Source organism: Hydra viridissima, unplaced genomic scaffold (assembly GCF_058129835.1).
Source record: "Hydra viridissima isolate aposymbiotic clone 2 unplaced genomic scaffold, HvirCarnegie_v1 scaffold_3, whole genome shotgun sequence".
Classification (NCBI taxonomy): Eukaryota; Metazoa; Cnidaria; class Hydrozoa; order Anthoathecata; family Hydridae; genus Hydra; species Hydra viridissima.
Window position 1 is genome coordinate 7,435,770 of NW_028324302.1, and position 16,706 is coordinate 7,452,475.

At 28.3% G+C, this 16,706-nt stretch overlaps 2 protein-coding genes across 12 annotated transcripts; both read right to left on the minus strand.

Moving 5' to 3' along the window:
- Positions 1-527: 527 nt before the first annotated feature.
- On the minus strand, positions 528-8,177 carry LOC145200280 (adrenodoxin-like protein 2, mitochondrial). 11 transcript variants are annotated; one of them, XM_090083183.1, is made up of 5 exons: positions 7,986-8,177; positions 5,567-5,676; positions 3,078-3,213; positions 2,816-2,915; positions 528-1,541 (listed from the first exon to the last, which is right to left on the minus strand). In XM_090083183.1, exons 1-4 carry the CDS (start codon positions 8,156-8,158, stop codon positions 2,825-2,827), a joined length of 510 nt encoding a protein of 169 aa, XP_089939309.1. In that variant the 5' UTR covers positions 8,159-8,177; the 3' UTR covers positions 528-1,541; positions 2,816-2,824. The 11 variants fall into 11 exon arrangements, with proteins under 11 accessions (XP_089939309.1, XP_089939311.1, XP_089939314.1 ...); XM_090083185.1 differs by having other exon boundaries at positions 2,804-2,915; XM_090083188.1 differs by lacking the exons at positions 5,567-5,676; positions 7,986-8,177 and adding exons at positions 4,124-4,550; positions 4,855-5,043.
- Positions 8,178-9,749: 1,572 nt separating this feature from the next.
- LOC149890809 (uncharacterized) lies at positions 9,750-10,127 on the minus strand. The gene has a single exon (XM_090081973.1). The coding sequence runs from the start codon at positions 10,125-10,127 to the stop codon at positions 9,750-9,752; it is 378 nt and encodes a 125-aa protein (XP_089938099.1).
- Between the last annotated feature and the right edge of the window lie 6,579 nt (positions 10,128-16,706).

The window sequence follows — 16,706 nt, forward strand, 5'->3', positions numbered from 1 at the left end:
AAGTGATTGATGTTGATCACTTTCTATAAGTAATATACAGTAAATAAAATTATACAAATTTTATCAGGTTTTTTTTATCGTTTGTTGATTAATTTCCACCCTTCAAAAATTAATAAGTTTCTTTTCGAGTTACTTTACAATCTTGATAATCTTTTTTTTTAACATATTAATGTCTTGGAGTAAAAAAATCTTTCATTCCAACTTAGACCTTAGAATCAAAATATGAAGGTTTTACTTACGTTGTGGTAGATTTTAAAATAAATTTGACTTTTTTCAGCTTTTGTACCCTGAAAATAATTCATCTTTTCACACTAAATAAGGTTTTACTATTTTTACTAAATTTTTTTGTAAATTGAACTTTCATTTCTGATTTTTTAAAACTACTCCTAACTACTGAATACACTTTATTTGGATTTTTTCATGCACGATGTTAGTGTCTTTATTAAATGTTCCAATTTGTGTACCTACTTTTGAGTAGCTCAGAAGCATGACACATTTATACAAAGAATAAATCGAAAACAAAAGCATAAAGACGACAGGCTCTGTTTCATTAAAAATCAGTTTTCTTCAAAAACTTTAAACATTGACAGCGGTTTAGTGAAGTGAAAATCCTCAACTTTGCAGTGAGGACATGTGATCTTCTTTGAAAATTGAGAGAAAAACAACGATTTCGTCTCGCCGTCATCAATAATCAATTTGTGGCAACTTTTGCAAGACAACTGACTATGACAACACGGAATCGCAGAAAGTATGTCATAAGTATATAAAGTACCGATCTGAAAGAATGAACCATTCCACGGTATCTCACAATGACAGCATTTGATTAGTTTGGAATACCCTTCGAGGCAATCTATACAAATATAACACATGTAATTCAAGTAATCCGTTAAACTGTTTTTAACGAAGTTTACACATTTATGAAGAGACAGATGTATGGGTGTCAAAAACAATGTACCATCGACGACAGGAAAACTTTCATAGACTTTTGACTGGTTATCGCAAAACAGGCATGTCACTTGAGATAAACTGCACTTTTTCATTGTATCATGAACTGAAGTTAGAATCTCTTTTCCGCCTTCATCTCCCCAGTCTTCAAGTCTCAATGTCACCTGTCGAAAACGTTCTTTCGAAAGACTGTTCTGAAGCGCACTAAGGTCTTTGCGCTTTGGAAACACAGGTTCAGATTGACGGAGAGGTAACTTATTCCCAGAGCTTTCCATCTTAAAACCGTTTTCGACTCGATCATTAAGGGATAGTTGGTTGATTGAATCCATGACTGGGTTTGTACTACTAGGGTAAAAGCCATGCTCTTGTTTGACGCTAACTAAAGGTTTTATATCGCAAGTAGAATCTTTGGCACCGCCAAAGTAGGATGAGTAATTATCCTCAAAACGACAACTGTAATAAGAGAACCCATCTAGCAATGGAGGTGAACCAAACATAAACTTTTCTTCGATCGTTTGAACATTTACTCTACTCATTCCTTAGCGAAAGCCACTTTAAGCTGCGTTATAACTAACAGCAAAAAACTTTCCAGTTTCCTATAATAAACATACAATGAAAGCAACATATTCATTAAAAAAGGACACAAACAAAACTGGACACACGGTTTTGAGGTGGCAAATGGATACTGACTCATATTCGAATAAGTTATTAAAAATGTACCAATGAAAAAAGCTGCATTCCTCTTTATAGAAAAGTAAAACAACAAAAAACGCATTCTTAAAAAAAAAAAAAAAACTTGAATAAATTAAAGTTAATAAAGAAAAGAAAAGAAAAAAAAAAATACTCATTTGATGTTAAATATTCAAAATAAAGATTTCGATTGGCTCGACGAAAAAATGTCACAAACATTCAATTGATCTTGTATTTAAAAAGCCTTAACGTCTTTATTTTTGTGTGAATTCTTTTATTTATCAACTAAAGCAACTTCTTCATTAGGAAATCTTATTTCATTAAAAAATTAATGTCATAGTAACATCAAACACATTACAGCTGTAGAAAATATAAGCACATCCAAAAAAGAATACAAAAATATAAAAGGTGTTAAGAATAATCACGAATAAACGCAATCATATGTTCTAAACATCAACACAACACGCAGAACTCATGGACAAAATCAATAGCACGACTAAAAACACAAAAATACCTCGAATACTTACATAAAGCTAAGCTATAGTGAAAATATTTAATCTATGGTTAATATAAGAAACGTCATTCCAATACGACAAAACGGAAGACAGACAAAAAGTCAAGAGATTTAACAAATCAATACGCAAATAAAACACAAATAACGAAGCTTTTATTCGCGACTACTTTTCTAATAGCAAATCTGGCAACATGAAATACATAAAACTTTTACAATAAAAATCTAACAGTCTAAATACTTTAAAAACAGATCTCATCACGTATTAACATTTAAACTCATACAAAAATATTATGGCTTATGAAAAATCTCTGGAGATTAGTTTTCAGATCGATATTGACAATATAAATACGTAAATATAAATTCATAAGGTGCGCGTGTGTTTACATATGAACATATGTATATCACATATACATATGTTCATATGATGCTAGATGCTTAAACATTCGAAGTCAGAAATTTATTTATTTACAGGAGAAATCACACATTATTTGTACCTTCTCTGTTAAGAAAATAACCTCATACTTTACTTACAGAACACTCTGGAAATTTCTAAACTTTAAAAATCTAGATATATGTTCAATGTATAGAATAATATATCATGATACAAAAACATAAACACATTAACAAAAAACATTAATACAGGATTGATGTAACATAGATTGATACCATAAATTGCTAGGTTCTGGCGTCATTAGAAGCAGATGGAACAGTTATTTCTATGCCTTCCATCTCTTCATTTACTTCTATTGAACAAACGAGTCGAGATCTAAGAGTAAATACCCTCTATACAAACACAAAATAAACATAAACGGTCCGCTCATACTTTAAATAAAAGAATAACAAAAACTGCATTTAAAGTTTTTTTAATTTTACATTTAAAACTTATACTTATGAAATTTATATTCAAATTTTTAAAAAGATATTATACGTGTCTGTTAAACCATAAGCTAAATCCAACATGTCAAGTTCTTCCTCAGAAATCTTTTGCAACCCTAATCGTTCAAAATCTTTTTGTTTGAATATGCAATGACAGGTAGAGCAAGCTAATGTACCTCCACATGCTCCTACAATAGAAATTTTAAAGAGAATAAAAATTGTGGTACACAAATGTTCATATTATATAATGTGAAAATTTGTAATAACAAACAATTCAAACGCATCATATTTGTTTTAAACGTCTAATTTTTATTTATACTAAGAGTAATGTTATTAATGTGCAAATGTCTGTGTAAATATTTGCACTAAAATATGTATTATAAAATTCAAGTCTTCATCTTTTAAGGGTTAAATGAATAAAGTAATAAGCAAAGGTCTTTAACATGAAATTGTTATTTACTTTTTAGTTGACACTCTATACTTATAACTACCTTTTTAATCTTAGCTTGGATTGAAGTTAATGATGTCCCAAAATTGATTTAAAAAGGTCCCTGAATATAGGACCATCTGTAGTGAATGTTATTTAAGTTTTTTTACTATTATTTTAAAGTGCTTCTCATAAATTTAGTGATTTTAATGAACAATTTTCTGAAAAAAATTAAACTCCTATTACTTTTTTTTTTAACCTACTCTAAAGAAACACGGTAAGATTTATTATGTAAAAAATATATTATGATTATTTAGAATTACTTATGACAAAATATACAATTGTTGACTAGTAATTCAGCAATTATATATTTTGTCATAAAAAATTCTAAATAATAATATATTGGAATATCTCAATTAGACATAATTCTAAATAATCATAATAGGCTGGAATATTTCAATTAATCATAATAGCTGGAAGTATCTAAATTAGACATCTCCTACTTAGCTCTATAAGCTTGATCTAATTTTTTTAAAAAAAACTTAATAATACTAAGCCAAAACTAAGGTCTGGAAAACCACAAAAAAATTTCACACAGTACACAAAGAAGAATGGGAAGAGGAACAAAAGCAAACCCACTTTTGTCATCACAGTCAATAAACAAAGCATACCTGAAATGTGCAATTCCTCCAGGACAACCATATGTCATGTAATAAAGAAAAATCTTGATTTACCAGCTGTCAACCATAGGAAAGCTAATCACCCAAATTTTTTTTTTGAAAGAAACTCAGGTTTTGTAAACAGCATTAAGATTGGACACCACAGCAATGATATCCTTGGTGATGTGGAGAAATGACAGTTCCTACTTCGATTTCTTGGCTCAAATTCCTGCAACCCAATCTACACCAGGCCAACTGCCATCTATTGCCATTTATCAAGAACAATGATACACAGATATATATACAAGAACTGCAACCTGCTGTACTGCAAAAACATTCCTGACAGTTGTAGGGCTATAATATTGAAACATTTAAGTCCTTTCCAGAGCAATAATACTTGATGATGCAATTGAAAGATGCAATTTGGCAGTTCTGGATGCTAGAAATAACTTCAAAATTGTGTAAAAAAAAAATGCAATTCAATGCCAAGAAGGATCTCTGACATCTTGGTAAAACGTTACCCATCAAAACATTAACAATCATGATCTTTGTTGAATTTTATATTTCATATTTAATTGTGTATAAAGCTAATCAACAACAAAAATAAACTTGCATTTAGGTTCATTGACTTTCACTTGTTATTTAAATAAAATTTGTTGGAATGCTAAATTTATGAGAAGCACTGTATTACACATAAATCAAAAGTATTATATACAGAAGAAACTAACAGGCATTTTAAATACTTGTCTTAAATTCAGAAGCATCCCATAGCAACATATTTTTAAAACTTCTATTGCATCTGAATAAAATCCCATTCAACTGGATTATTAAACAAATAATAATCACAAATACAACAACTCAAATTAATATAAAATCATCAGGGTTTGTTATTGGAAGAGTTTATTCATGTGTACTTTAGGGATTATTGACTCCTGTAAAAACAAAATATGCATTACATTCTAATATACTAAATAGATAAATATCCAGCATCATATAAATAATAAATAAATATCCAGTAATGTTTTTTGTTAAAAACAAAAACAAAAAATTAATTCACAAAGTATTATTATCAATTAATCTTACTTCCCAGGAAGCAAAATAGCCAAAGCACAACTTGTGCTTTACTGACCTTTTTGCTTTAGATATCATGTAATCTTGGTTTTTCTATTATTTATCGCTTTGACTGCTGTTTTACTTACATCAGTATCAATTTTTATTGTGAGAACAAAGCCTAATTTTACAGTTAAGTATAGAAAATTAAAAACTATAAAAAAAACAAAAAACAAAACAAAAACAAAAAACAAGTATGGTTTCAACTTATAGTATATATTAGATTTTTTTATCAACAATTACTTATAATATTTAACACTTATTAAAGACCAAGACTCAAACCATTATAAAATTTCACGAATCACAGAATTATAAAAAAAAATTTAAGAATAATATTAAAGAAACCTTCTACTCCATCTATATCATTATCTTTTGCAACATCTAACAATGTATCCCCAACATCAGCATCTACTTTTACTTTTACACCATGACGATCAATGAAAGCTAGTGTAACACTATGAAAATAATAAGACATCACTATACACATAATATAAATGTTCAGTTTTAGATTTATGTTTTAAATAAAACCATTTAATTATTTTATTTTTATAATATTAAATATTAACACAGGTGGGAGTAAAACACAAGTGGGAGTTAACACAGAATGATGTTGCATTGGGTAAGAAAGTCCTTATTTGATCCATTTTCATTAGGAAATTATATGCGTGTAAGATGTTGTGCAGGAAAAAATTCAAAGCCAACAAAGTCATAAAAGTAAAGAAATAAAATAATTTTAAAAATGTGTAAGGTTTTTCTCACCCAAAACAAAGTATTTTTTAATCTTAAATTCACATTTCTGTTAAACCAATAATAAAAGCCTACAACAACCAACCCTATGAAAACAAATTTTAACAAGAAGAATGTTTTTTAAATTTGTTTAAATTATTTTATATTTTAGCTAAAAGCAAGGACAAAACATGAAAAATGTTTTTTTTTTGAAACATTAGTAAAAGCTTTATAAGATTAATACCATCATTTAAAACATCAGCATCTTTGCATTCAATAAAATTTACATAATCCTAATAAAGAGACTTAACATATGTTGTTCTACTAAAAGCTATTTAATATTTGAAAATATTAGTAACAAAGAGCTTCTAGTTGATTTTAATAATTCTTCTCTTCTAGAAGATTTTAGTAAATAAATAACTTCTTCAAATAATAACTTGAGAATGAGACTGATACCTACCCTCTTCAAAGTTAATGATTTTTGGTAAAGAAGCCTAATTTAATACTAAAAACACGTTAACCAAATTTTAGCTTTTCACCACATTAGTTAGAGAGATATGGCTACTTAGTCTCAGACCTAATTTAACAAAATATTTTCTATATTACAACGCTTTTTAGTGCATATAATGAAGTCTTTTCTTAGTTTCTTTAAAATTTACGAGCAATAATTATGAAACTTTGTACCACAAAGTTTTAATTCATGAAGTTTTATACTAAAATACACCTCAATTTTCAATACAATCTCAAATTTTCATTTTAGAAATTTTTTAAACAAATTTGTGTTAAATTTACTGAGGTTATAAATAAAAAAGTATATGTAGGCAAAATCAATACTTTTTTGAAATTTTAACATGGCTATATTTTGACAAATCAAAATATAAAGGATTGAAGTTTTTTTTTTAAAAAAAAATTACTACAAGGAAAAAATTGTTTTGAGCATTTAGAACTACAGAATTGATAACTAATATACAAATTAAGTTATAAACAAAGCTAAATCTTATAACAAATAAAATCCTTTTTTAACCAAAAAAACCATTCCCACTCATGTTCATGGACTTCATCAAGCAACTTCATCATGTTGCTTTCATTATGAAATTCAAAACTTGAATGTTTTGGTGTGCACAATACACTTGAAGCAGCAGACTTTAAAACATCTTCATATTGATATTAAAAAAGATTAAGAAGATTTAACTATCTAGGCCTATCAATATTCAATTCAGCTGAGATTTAGGAAAGTGTATTCACCCAAATTCTTGTACACACACATGCATACACACACAGGAGTGTTATAAATTGTAATCTAGAAGATTGTTCAACTGGAAAATATTTAGATAATAAATGCAACAAATACAGCTGAACAGACTGGATTAACTAAATAAACATGGAAAAGTAATAAAAGTGAGAACTAGAGTAAGCTTTTTAATAATGACAAGTAAAGTAAAAATTGGGTTTTAAAACTTTGTTTCCTTAGACCAAAATTATGTTCTATTGCAGGACCCACACTGTAAGTATCTGTCTGCCATCATGTTTGCTTTATTTACCAAGATGCAAAAGTTAATTGTTGATACTTTACTCACAAATTTACAAACATTAAATTAAACTTTTAGTATGTTCTGTTGATAAAAGGAAGTGTATATTACTGACCTATTTGTGATATTGCTGACTTTTAAGAGATCCTTTAAAAGACTTTTTTTAGTGTTTGAGGGTGACCAAGACTCAGTTGCTCACTGTCTTATATTAGGATTTTTCAATTTATTGAAATACTTCTCATTCTAATATTTTGAATATTTACATTCAATATTTACAAGCAAACACTAACAATCAAACTGTCATATCACTGGGTGATTTTGTAGAAAATTTTAGCTTTGAAAATTATAAATTACCAAAAGATTAAATTATAACTTAACAAATCTTATGAAGAAAATGTTATGAATATATATATATATATATATATATATATATATATATATATATATATATATATATATATATATATATATATATATATATATAATAAGATTAAAGAACATATTTATACCTTTTTATAGGCACAAAATTGCTTTTATTGGTGTGAAAAGACACTTTTTTACCATTAAAAGGTTTTCTTTGAAAAATCAAACAGTTCTGTAAGAGAGTTGATTTATTGAAATACAAACAATGGTAAAACTTCTGTACCATGATTTCTGAAGCAGTTAACAATCTACATGCCATGCTCCTTTAAAATAATTTTTTACTATAAATAAAAAGTGTGTCAATTAAGCTAAGTTAAAGCATGTTTATTATAAATATGGGAATAAGTTTTAAAATTCAAATCTAATGGATGCATCCTTGTTCTATCTTAACATGAGTTATTACTTCTGCATAAAAATAAATTAATAAATAACTTAATAATTTTATTTAATTAACAACAATAAATGATTCAAGACAATTTTTTTTTCTTTTTTCTGTATCTGTCATTAAATAGTATACTCAATTTTCAGCCATTTGTTGATAAAAAAAAAAAAGTATAAATGTGTGGCACTTATCAGAGCCACATGCAGCCATTGAACGAGTTTAATGCGGCTGCCGATAAAGATTTTAATCCGTTTTTAATTTTTATTTTTTCACTTACTCTTGGTAATTTAACTAAGTAAATTATAATTTTTAAAAAAGGATTTCATGTTTTTTGTTCTAATAATATGTTGATATTTTTATTTCTATTGTAAAAAATCTGGGTGCATTTAAACTGCTGACGCACTATGGACTATCAAGTGAAATGCCAATCCTGTACTTATGATTTTCTCTAAAAAGTGAACCCTTCAACTCAAAGAAATCTAAAAATTTAATTTTCTAGCGTGTGTAGTTTCTGCGATATTAGATGTCTAAGTTGAAAATGGATAGAATAAGTGAGCTTTTTGACGAAAAAACACGCTTCACCTCAAATCAATTTTTTATCAATTTTTATCAATATAACTTAAGCTCATATATGTATGTACAGTACTGTGCAAAAGAAAGTAGCACCTAAGAGAATTTTTATATATTCAAGATAAAATGTCAAACAAAATGAAATTAAAACAAAGATATATGTACAAACATATTTTTTATTAAATTGTGTAATATAATACAAGTTTTATTAAAAACATTTAAATTTATAACTATACATAGAGACTTAATTAATATTTAGTGTGACCACCATTATTTACAATAACATCTTGGAGCCTTTTAGTTATACTTTTATACAGATTTTCAATAAATGTGATGGGGATATTATACCATTCTTCTTTTAGAACATTCCAAAGTTCATTTACATTCTTTGGCAATCTTTCCATCTTCTTTCCGTCTAAGTAGTCCCACACAGGTTCGATTATGTTCAAATCAGGTCTCTGAGGAGGCCAAGGCATGGTTTTAAGCACTCCCTCCTCTTCCAGATTTGACAAACAATTTTTAACTAATTTGCAAGTATGTTTGGGATCGTTATCCTGTTGTAGGATAAAATAATCCCCGATCAGTTGTCGTCCAGAAGGCACAGTATGATTATGTAAAATATTGTTTATATTTTTCACCTGTAAGCTTTTCTGTTATTCTAACAATGTCCCCTACCCCTTTTATTGAAATACACCCCCAAACTTGAATATTCCCCCCACCATGTTTGATAGTTGATGCTAGACATGGCTCTTTCAATGCCTCTCCCTTTCTTCGCCTAACATACTGACGTCTATTCGTCCCAAAGATTTGAAATTTAGATTCGTCTGTAAACAATACCTTGTCCCATTGATTTTTCTGCCACTCTTTGTGCTCTCTGGCAAACTTTAATCTTTTTTCTTTATAACCTTTGCGTAGTAAAGGTTTTTTTAATAGCTACACAGCCTTTTAATCCAGATTTTATTAGAGATTGTCGCACAGTAGATGCATGTACTAAAGTTCCACTAGCTCTTTTAAGATCTTGAACGAGTTCTGCGCTTACTTTCTTGCGATTTCGTAGCGCTGTTATTTTAAAAAACTGTTCATCATATAGGCTTAACTTCTTGGGACGACCAGACCTCTTTTTATCCACTACATCACCAGTTTCATTATATTTTTTAACTATTTTTTGAACCGAGGCTCGTGAACAATTCACACGTTTGGCTATTTTAACTTGACTATAGCCCTCTTCATGTAAAACAATGATGCGATTTCCGTTATTTATTGATATCTTTGGCATTTTATTAGTACTGAAAAGTAATTTTATTATAAAACAAAACTTTTGAAAAAAAAAAAATTTTTTTTAGACAAAAAAATCTGTAATTAACGCCAGAACTCAACAGTAACTAAAAATTCTTCGCCACATTCTTACTTATCAAAAAATATTTAACAATAATAAATTTAAACAAAATAATGATTGATGTAATCAATTTCTAGTGTTGATCCTTGTCCGCAATAAATGAGCAAACATTATAAGTGGGTGAAAAATGATACGAGTTCAAACCATCTAATAAATATTAATAAAAAAATTATATTATTAACGAAATCATTAACTAAAATAAATAAATATAGTTTTATTTAAAAGAATATCTTAGTTTAATTTAATAAAAACTCCATATTATTTACTTATATTTATTTAAATGTGCATTTTTTTAAAAATTTCTTAAGTGCTACTTTCTTTTGCACAGTACTGTATATATATATCATTAGACAGCTAATGCAATTATTTTTACCAATCTAAGGTTACAAAGCCATTAAAAGAGATCAAAAAACAAAAAAGAAAAAAAAACAAAAACGGATCTAAGAATAATTTGAAGTTAGATCAACCAACATCGGCTGCAGCAGGTATCACTATTTCAGGCATCGTTTGTTGAAGAGCATTCGCTAATATTCGGTTTTTAAGCAGCGCGCTAAACATCGACGGTAAATTGATTGTGAGATTCCGAAATATTTAATTGTTTAGCTGGTACAAAATTCTAGCAACTGTGCATAAAGTTTTCGCACACACCAAAAAAATCATTATATATTTCCCCTGACCTCTTTGTATATTAGCAGAAGGCAATGTAAATAATTTAAAAATATTGAAACCATCATGCTAGGAAACGATCAAGAGAAATGTTAACTTACATGATGTCTTCTTTTGTGCTACGAACGAATCTTACCCACTCATCAGTTCAATTTGAATGGCAAAAAGACGATAGAAAAAAGTGGTTCTGGATTATCTTGACATCCTGAGAAGTTTTGTGGTAATTGAAGAGTCTGAAGATAAATGATAAACGGTTTAATAAACGATACCAATAACGACAGTTTGTTAGAGGAATTCAAGAATGATGATTTCGAAAATAACGACAGTTTGTTAGAGGAATTCAAGAATGATGATTTCGAAAATAACGACAGTTTGTGAGAGGAATTCAAGAATGATGATTTCGAAAATAGTTTTTTTTTGTGATGATATTAAAACAGAATTATTTTTAGACAATTCTTTAACTATTATAATTATGTATATATTTTGCTAACCTAATGTTAGTATTTTTATTAGTATATTTTAAGCAATCACTTTATAAAATTTCTTTATAAAAATGAATAAACTTAAAAAATACTTTTTTACTGTGATGTCTGTGGAAAGATAAAATTTATTATCTCTCGTATTACGTTTAAATTATCTTCAAGATTTTATTATTTGAAATCATGTTTTTAGCTGAAGTTGTTTTAAAGATATTATCATTTCTTTTAAATTGACAAATAGTTCCTTTTGAAAAGTTGGCAATGATATATTTTAATGATATATGTCAATTGATAACATCTTTGATCAAATCAACCACAAAAACTTCTAAAATTGCAAAGAAGATATGAAAATATTTTTATCCGTCTGCTTGTATGAAAATCACTCATACAATGACGTCATTTGCAGACATGTTATACTTTGTGTTTAATGCGTTTTTATTAAAATTTCTTATTAAAATTTCGAAACTTGATAATAAAATGAGTCCCCACTTCGATGTCCGATTTTTTTTTGTTGAAAAAGTCAGTTCCCTAAGAAGTTTCACTATGGCAACATGATAACACACAAAATTTCTGCTAATTTGGATAAAATTTAAAAGTCTCCAAGGTCATGCAAGATTTACAATTGAGGGGAAAGCTTGTATTTCCAAAACGGTGTTGAAATTCTCTTACTGCCAACGTCACAACAATATCAAATTTTCAAAAGCTTGAAAATGATCTATTATGCAACCTAGAGATGTATGTATTTAACCACTCTTTAAAAATGCTGCATATTGGAAGTACATTCCTCAAAGTTCAAGTTGCTCTCAGTAAATCTAGGGACTTGTAGTTAAAAAGCTGAACCACATGTTAGCAAGATCATGTGATTACACTTTGAAAAGATACACCTGTATTTCTCTGCTACTTCTAAAACTGTTTTTCCTCTTTATCCTTCGTGATGCTTGCATAGAAATTGTACATTAGCGCACCTCCACGCTTTGGAAAGTTGTTTACACAAGGCAAGTTTCTGACCAACTCACTAACTGCAACATCAAGGAAGCTATCATGAATTGATTTTAAAGAATCTGCAAGCAATCAACTGTTCTCCATTGGTCTGCGGCAGTGAGTTAATCAGATCTAAGCTTCTTTTAATTTAATTACCAATTCAAGCAGCGTTTTTTTTTTCGTAGAGCATTTGATGCAAAAATAATGAGTGAATGCAAGCTCTTTCCTTAAGTACCCAGAGTGTATCGCCATTATTTTCAGACCTGTAGCTTATATTAATTAATTCTTCAGTCTTTGGATAATTCAGTCTTAAATGCTGAATTATCCACTTTTCGACATAAAAACCAAGATTTCACGTATATGCTAACAACAAATCTGTAAGCTGTATAACAGATTCGTTGCCGTCATTGAGAAAATTAATATTTATGCCGTAGATTGCCTTTACCATCCTTTGTACTCTGTACAATGCACTAGGCTTCCGAACTGTTGCCTTAATGTTCAAAACATAATCTCCCCAAGTTGTGCAACATCTTGATAGTTGTCTTGTGGATAACGGATTTACAGTTGCTACATAAATAAATTATACTCATGTAAATCTCTAGAAGTATAAATGTACCTAAAAATCTGCTTTTGTTGGATGGCGTCGTGTCAAAGCACATGCAAATGGTTATTGAATCACACTTCCAAGATTTAGATAGCGTTAAAGCTGCATCAGCTACCATTTGTCTTGAGCCTAAATGAAGCTTTGTTATCCCCAACAACTTGATGTTACCCACAAGATGATATCATAGTTATGGTGGTGCACAGAGTATCTCATGATATTTTGGAACATAAATTAAGGTGAGAATCATTTATTGTTTAGCATGTATTGCCGATTAACCAAACCTTGTCTGTACCATAAGTTAAGATTAAGGTTAAGAACAAACCAAAATATTATACAGTATACACTTTATTGTTTTCAACAATTATAGTCCTATAAGTCCAAGCTAGCAAATAATAAAGTCAGTAAAAACTAAATAAGTAAAATGATATTAAAATAGAATCTTTGTTAAGACATGACATTATTAAAATCATAATTGGTCTACTTTTTGTAATGATAAAACTGTTATGACTTTATGGGACCTTTAAATATTATCTGAATGAGCTGCTGTTTTTTGTGCTATGCCACAGGGTCAGGTTAAACATTCTTAAATTGAAGATCTTTGGCATGTACTCTAGAAGCTGCAACAGCTAAAGATTTAGAAAGCAAAGTTGTAGAAATATTCAAAGGGTTATAGTAAATTATGAATCCTAGTTATTAACTTTTTAGCTCTGTCTTTATACTTTTTTGGCAATTTTTAATATCATGTAAATTCTACAATCTTCTTTCATACAAAGTTTTAAAGATGATGATTTTTGGTGTAAAATTTCAAATAATTGTAGTTAAAATTCACCTGTTTTTTTCAAAATGAGCTCTGGGCATCCCAGTGCGACAAATATTAACAATAATAATGTTGTCAACAGTATTGAAATAAAAAATCCAAATCACTCAACAAAAGAAATTTCACATGAACTTACGATAAACCTCGTTCCTAGATGTAAATAGAAGATTAACTAACTGAAAGCTAAGCTGCTACGTTGCTACTAGACACCTTGCTAAAACCAACTGATTGAATAAAACGAATCAAACATCGCAAAGATATCTTAAGAATGACTAAATATGAGCTAAAAAGAAGATTACTTATCAGGCTATACCGTTGCAATTGAAAATATTGTCACTTTTCTTCGCCGCAATTACAAGGAGGTGGAGGGTTGGTAGGCGTCTGGAATCGCATCACATTTGAAGGCTCTGGGTTCTATTTATTACACGATCGTCAAATGGATATATAGAGATGCTAGAAAATTCTATTAGAAAAAGGGCTAAACTTTGTAGCAAGAATTAAGAGAGCCATAATCGTTATCAACTCTGTCTTTTTTGGCTGCTTTCTCTGATTTAAAAAAATGTAGTTAAAACAAATATAAATATGCATATAGTTTTAATCCAAACAGATTAAATAATTATAGTTCACTTTAAAAATTAAAAAAACTCTTTTTTTACTTATTTATTTCACTTAAAAAGAAAAAATTAAGTTTTTTTAATTTAAGAGGAAGAGCAATTTTTACTGTGTTCCAGTCCTGAAGATGTTAAAATTATCAAAAGATTGAAGATGTTTGAGTGAAAATTGGGATCTACAAACAGAGGATTCCAAGTCCTTGAAAGACTCCTACCTTAAACTCTGCTACTAAGAAACTGCATGACCTTATATCATCGGAGTCAGCAGTTTATGAGCCAGTTCTGACTAAATCATTCACAAACTCTGAAATCAGATAGTTTCTATCAAAACCTATGAAAATATCACCTAACGCATTCATGACAAATCCGTTAGACATTGTGTTAAACAAGTAGCTGAAAACTAAACCAGAGTGCACACAAAAGAGTACGACAGCAATATTTTTGTGGTAAGAAAAAAGTTGCGTTTTTTAAATTTTAATATTTTTACTTACACAATTTCATAAAAATTTTCTTCATTGAATATATTTTTTATGTAGTGGGTCTTTGCTAATTTTTTTTCACTGCAATCCCAAACCAGCAGACAGATATTTTAGGTTACTTTAAAGCAAAAATGTAATACTGAGTATTAGTGTACAGTTTACCATAAAGTATACCGTAAAGGTATACTTTACGGTATTATATACCGTAAGGTATAGCATACCGTAAAGTGTAACGTAAACTAAACAAAATAAAGTTTTTATTAAGTAAATCTAAGAAACAAAAATTGAATTAAAAAAAAAAAAAAAAAACACTTTAACCATGATAAGTCAAGTAATATAATTCATTAAGAAAACATAATTATCAGATTATCTAGAAAGTCCAAAATTATTTTACAAATAAAAGTAAACAGGTATACTGATCTGTATACTAACTATTAGTATACCAAGTATATAGTAAAGTATACCGTAAAGTTAGTATACCGTATACTGTAACTGGCGATCCCTAATTAAAACAAAATAAGGCACGTTTGGTATTGCAATTTTTTTTCTCAAATCTTGTAACTTTGTATGTTTAAATATGTACAATTTTTATATATATTGTTATATAAATATATTGTTATATAAATACAACTTTTATATATATTGTTATATAAATATGGTTTACTATAAAAATATATTTATTATTATATTAATATAGTTTGTAAGCTATTGTGAAATGGTTTCCTCATTTTATATTGCAAATCTGAAAGCCAAATATCAAATTTTGACTTTTATGCTTGTCACGATTTTTTGTTTTTGTGCATAACATATAAATCATATAAAAATCATTTTTAATGTGCACTTTAACAAAAAATGTTCTTTACTTCCCTAATGATTAAATTGATTTTCAATGATAATTTAAAACAGTATAAAAACTAGGTCCTTTGAGAAGCCAAGTCAGAGTTCATTCTACAACAATTCAGATCCAGGGGCGTGTCTAGGGGATGTCTGCTACGTCGCTGGACATACCCAAAATATGTATATATACATATTTTTTCACAACTTCAATATTTCGTTAAGTAAATATGATGCGTCGGTAGATAAAAGCAAACAGAGCGAATAATTATAATAAACTAAAGCAATAATTAAGCAAACTATACAAGGTTAACTGTTCGAACGGATGGTAAGAAGTTATTAATCCGGGATAACAGTTAGATTTACGGTTTAGTATTTTATTATACGCCAAGTTAGAATTATTTTGTTCTATCTCCAAGTTTAAATGTTGGGAGAAAGTTTTTGATTTTTTTCTTAAAGTAATAATTATTTAAAAACTTAGTCTTAATTTTTAAAGAAATAATAACTTATGCTTTAAATAATTTATGTTTAAACAAATTAGAAAAAAACTTGTAAAATAGAGCGCATTTTAGAAGTAATCATTACTTACTAAAATTAATAACTCGTTTTCTCCCAACTTTTAAAATAGGAGATAGAATTAAATAATTCTAACCTCGCGCATAGTGCTTGTCAAATCGAGAACGGTCTAAAGTTTATTAAAAAAAAAAAAAAACAATTTATATATTTAAACGGAGGTTGTTTTAATTTTTGACTTAAACAAATTAATAAGAAACTTGAATGGACATACCTTTTTTTATTAAGTTATAAGGTACTTCATTTTTTAAATATTTTCTTTTGTTAATTTAAAAAAAATAAAAGTAATTATTTCTTAGAGAACAAATTCCGGACTTCCCTTTTCAATTACACCCTGAGTAAAGTTTTAGTCAAATTCTATTGATATTTATCATCAGGAGGAGAAGACTGTAATTAACAACAAGCATATATTAAA

Bases quoted from the DNA above. Each gene is read 5' to 3' on its own strand.
- LOC149890809 (XM_090081973.1), bottom strand. From the start codon at position 10,127: ATGCCAAAGATATCAATAAATAACGGAAATCGCATCATTGTTTTACAT.
- LOC145200280 (XM_090083182.1), bottom strand. From the start codon at position 1,481: ATGAGTAGAGTAAATGTTCAAACGATCGAAGAAAAGTTTATGTTTGGT.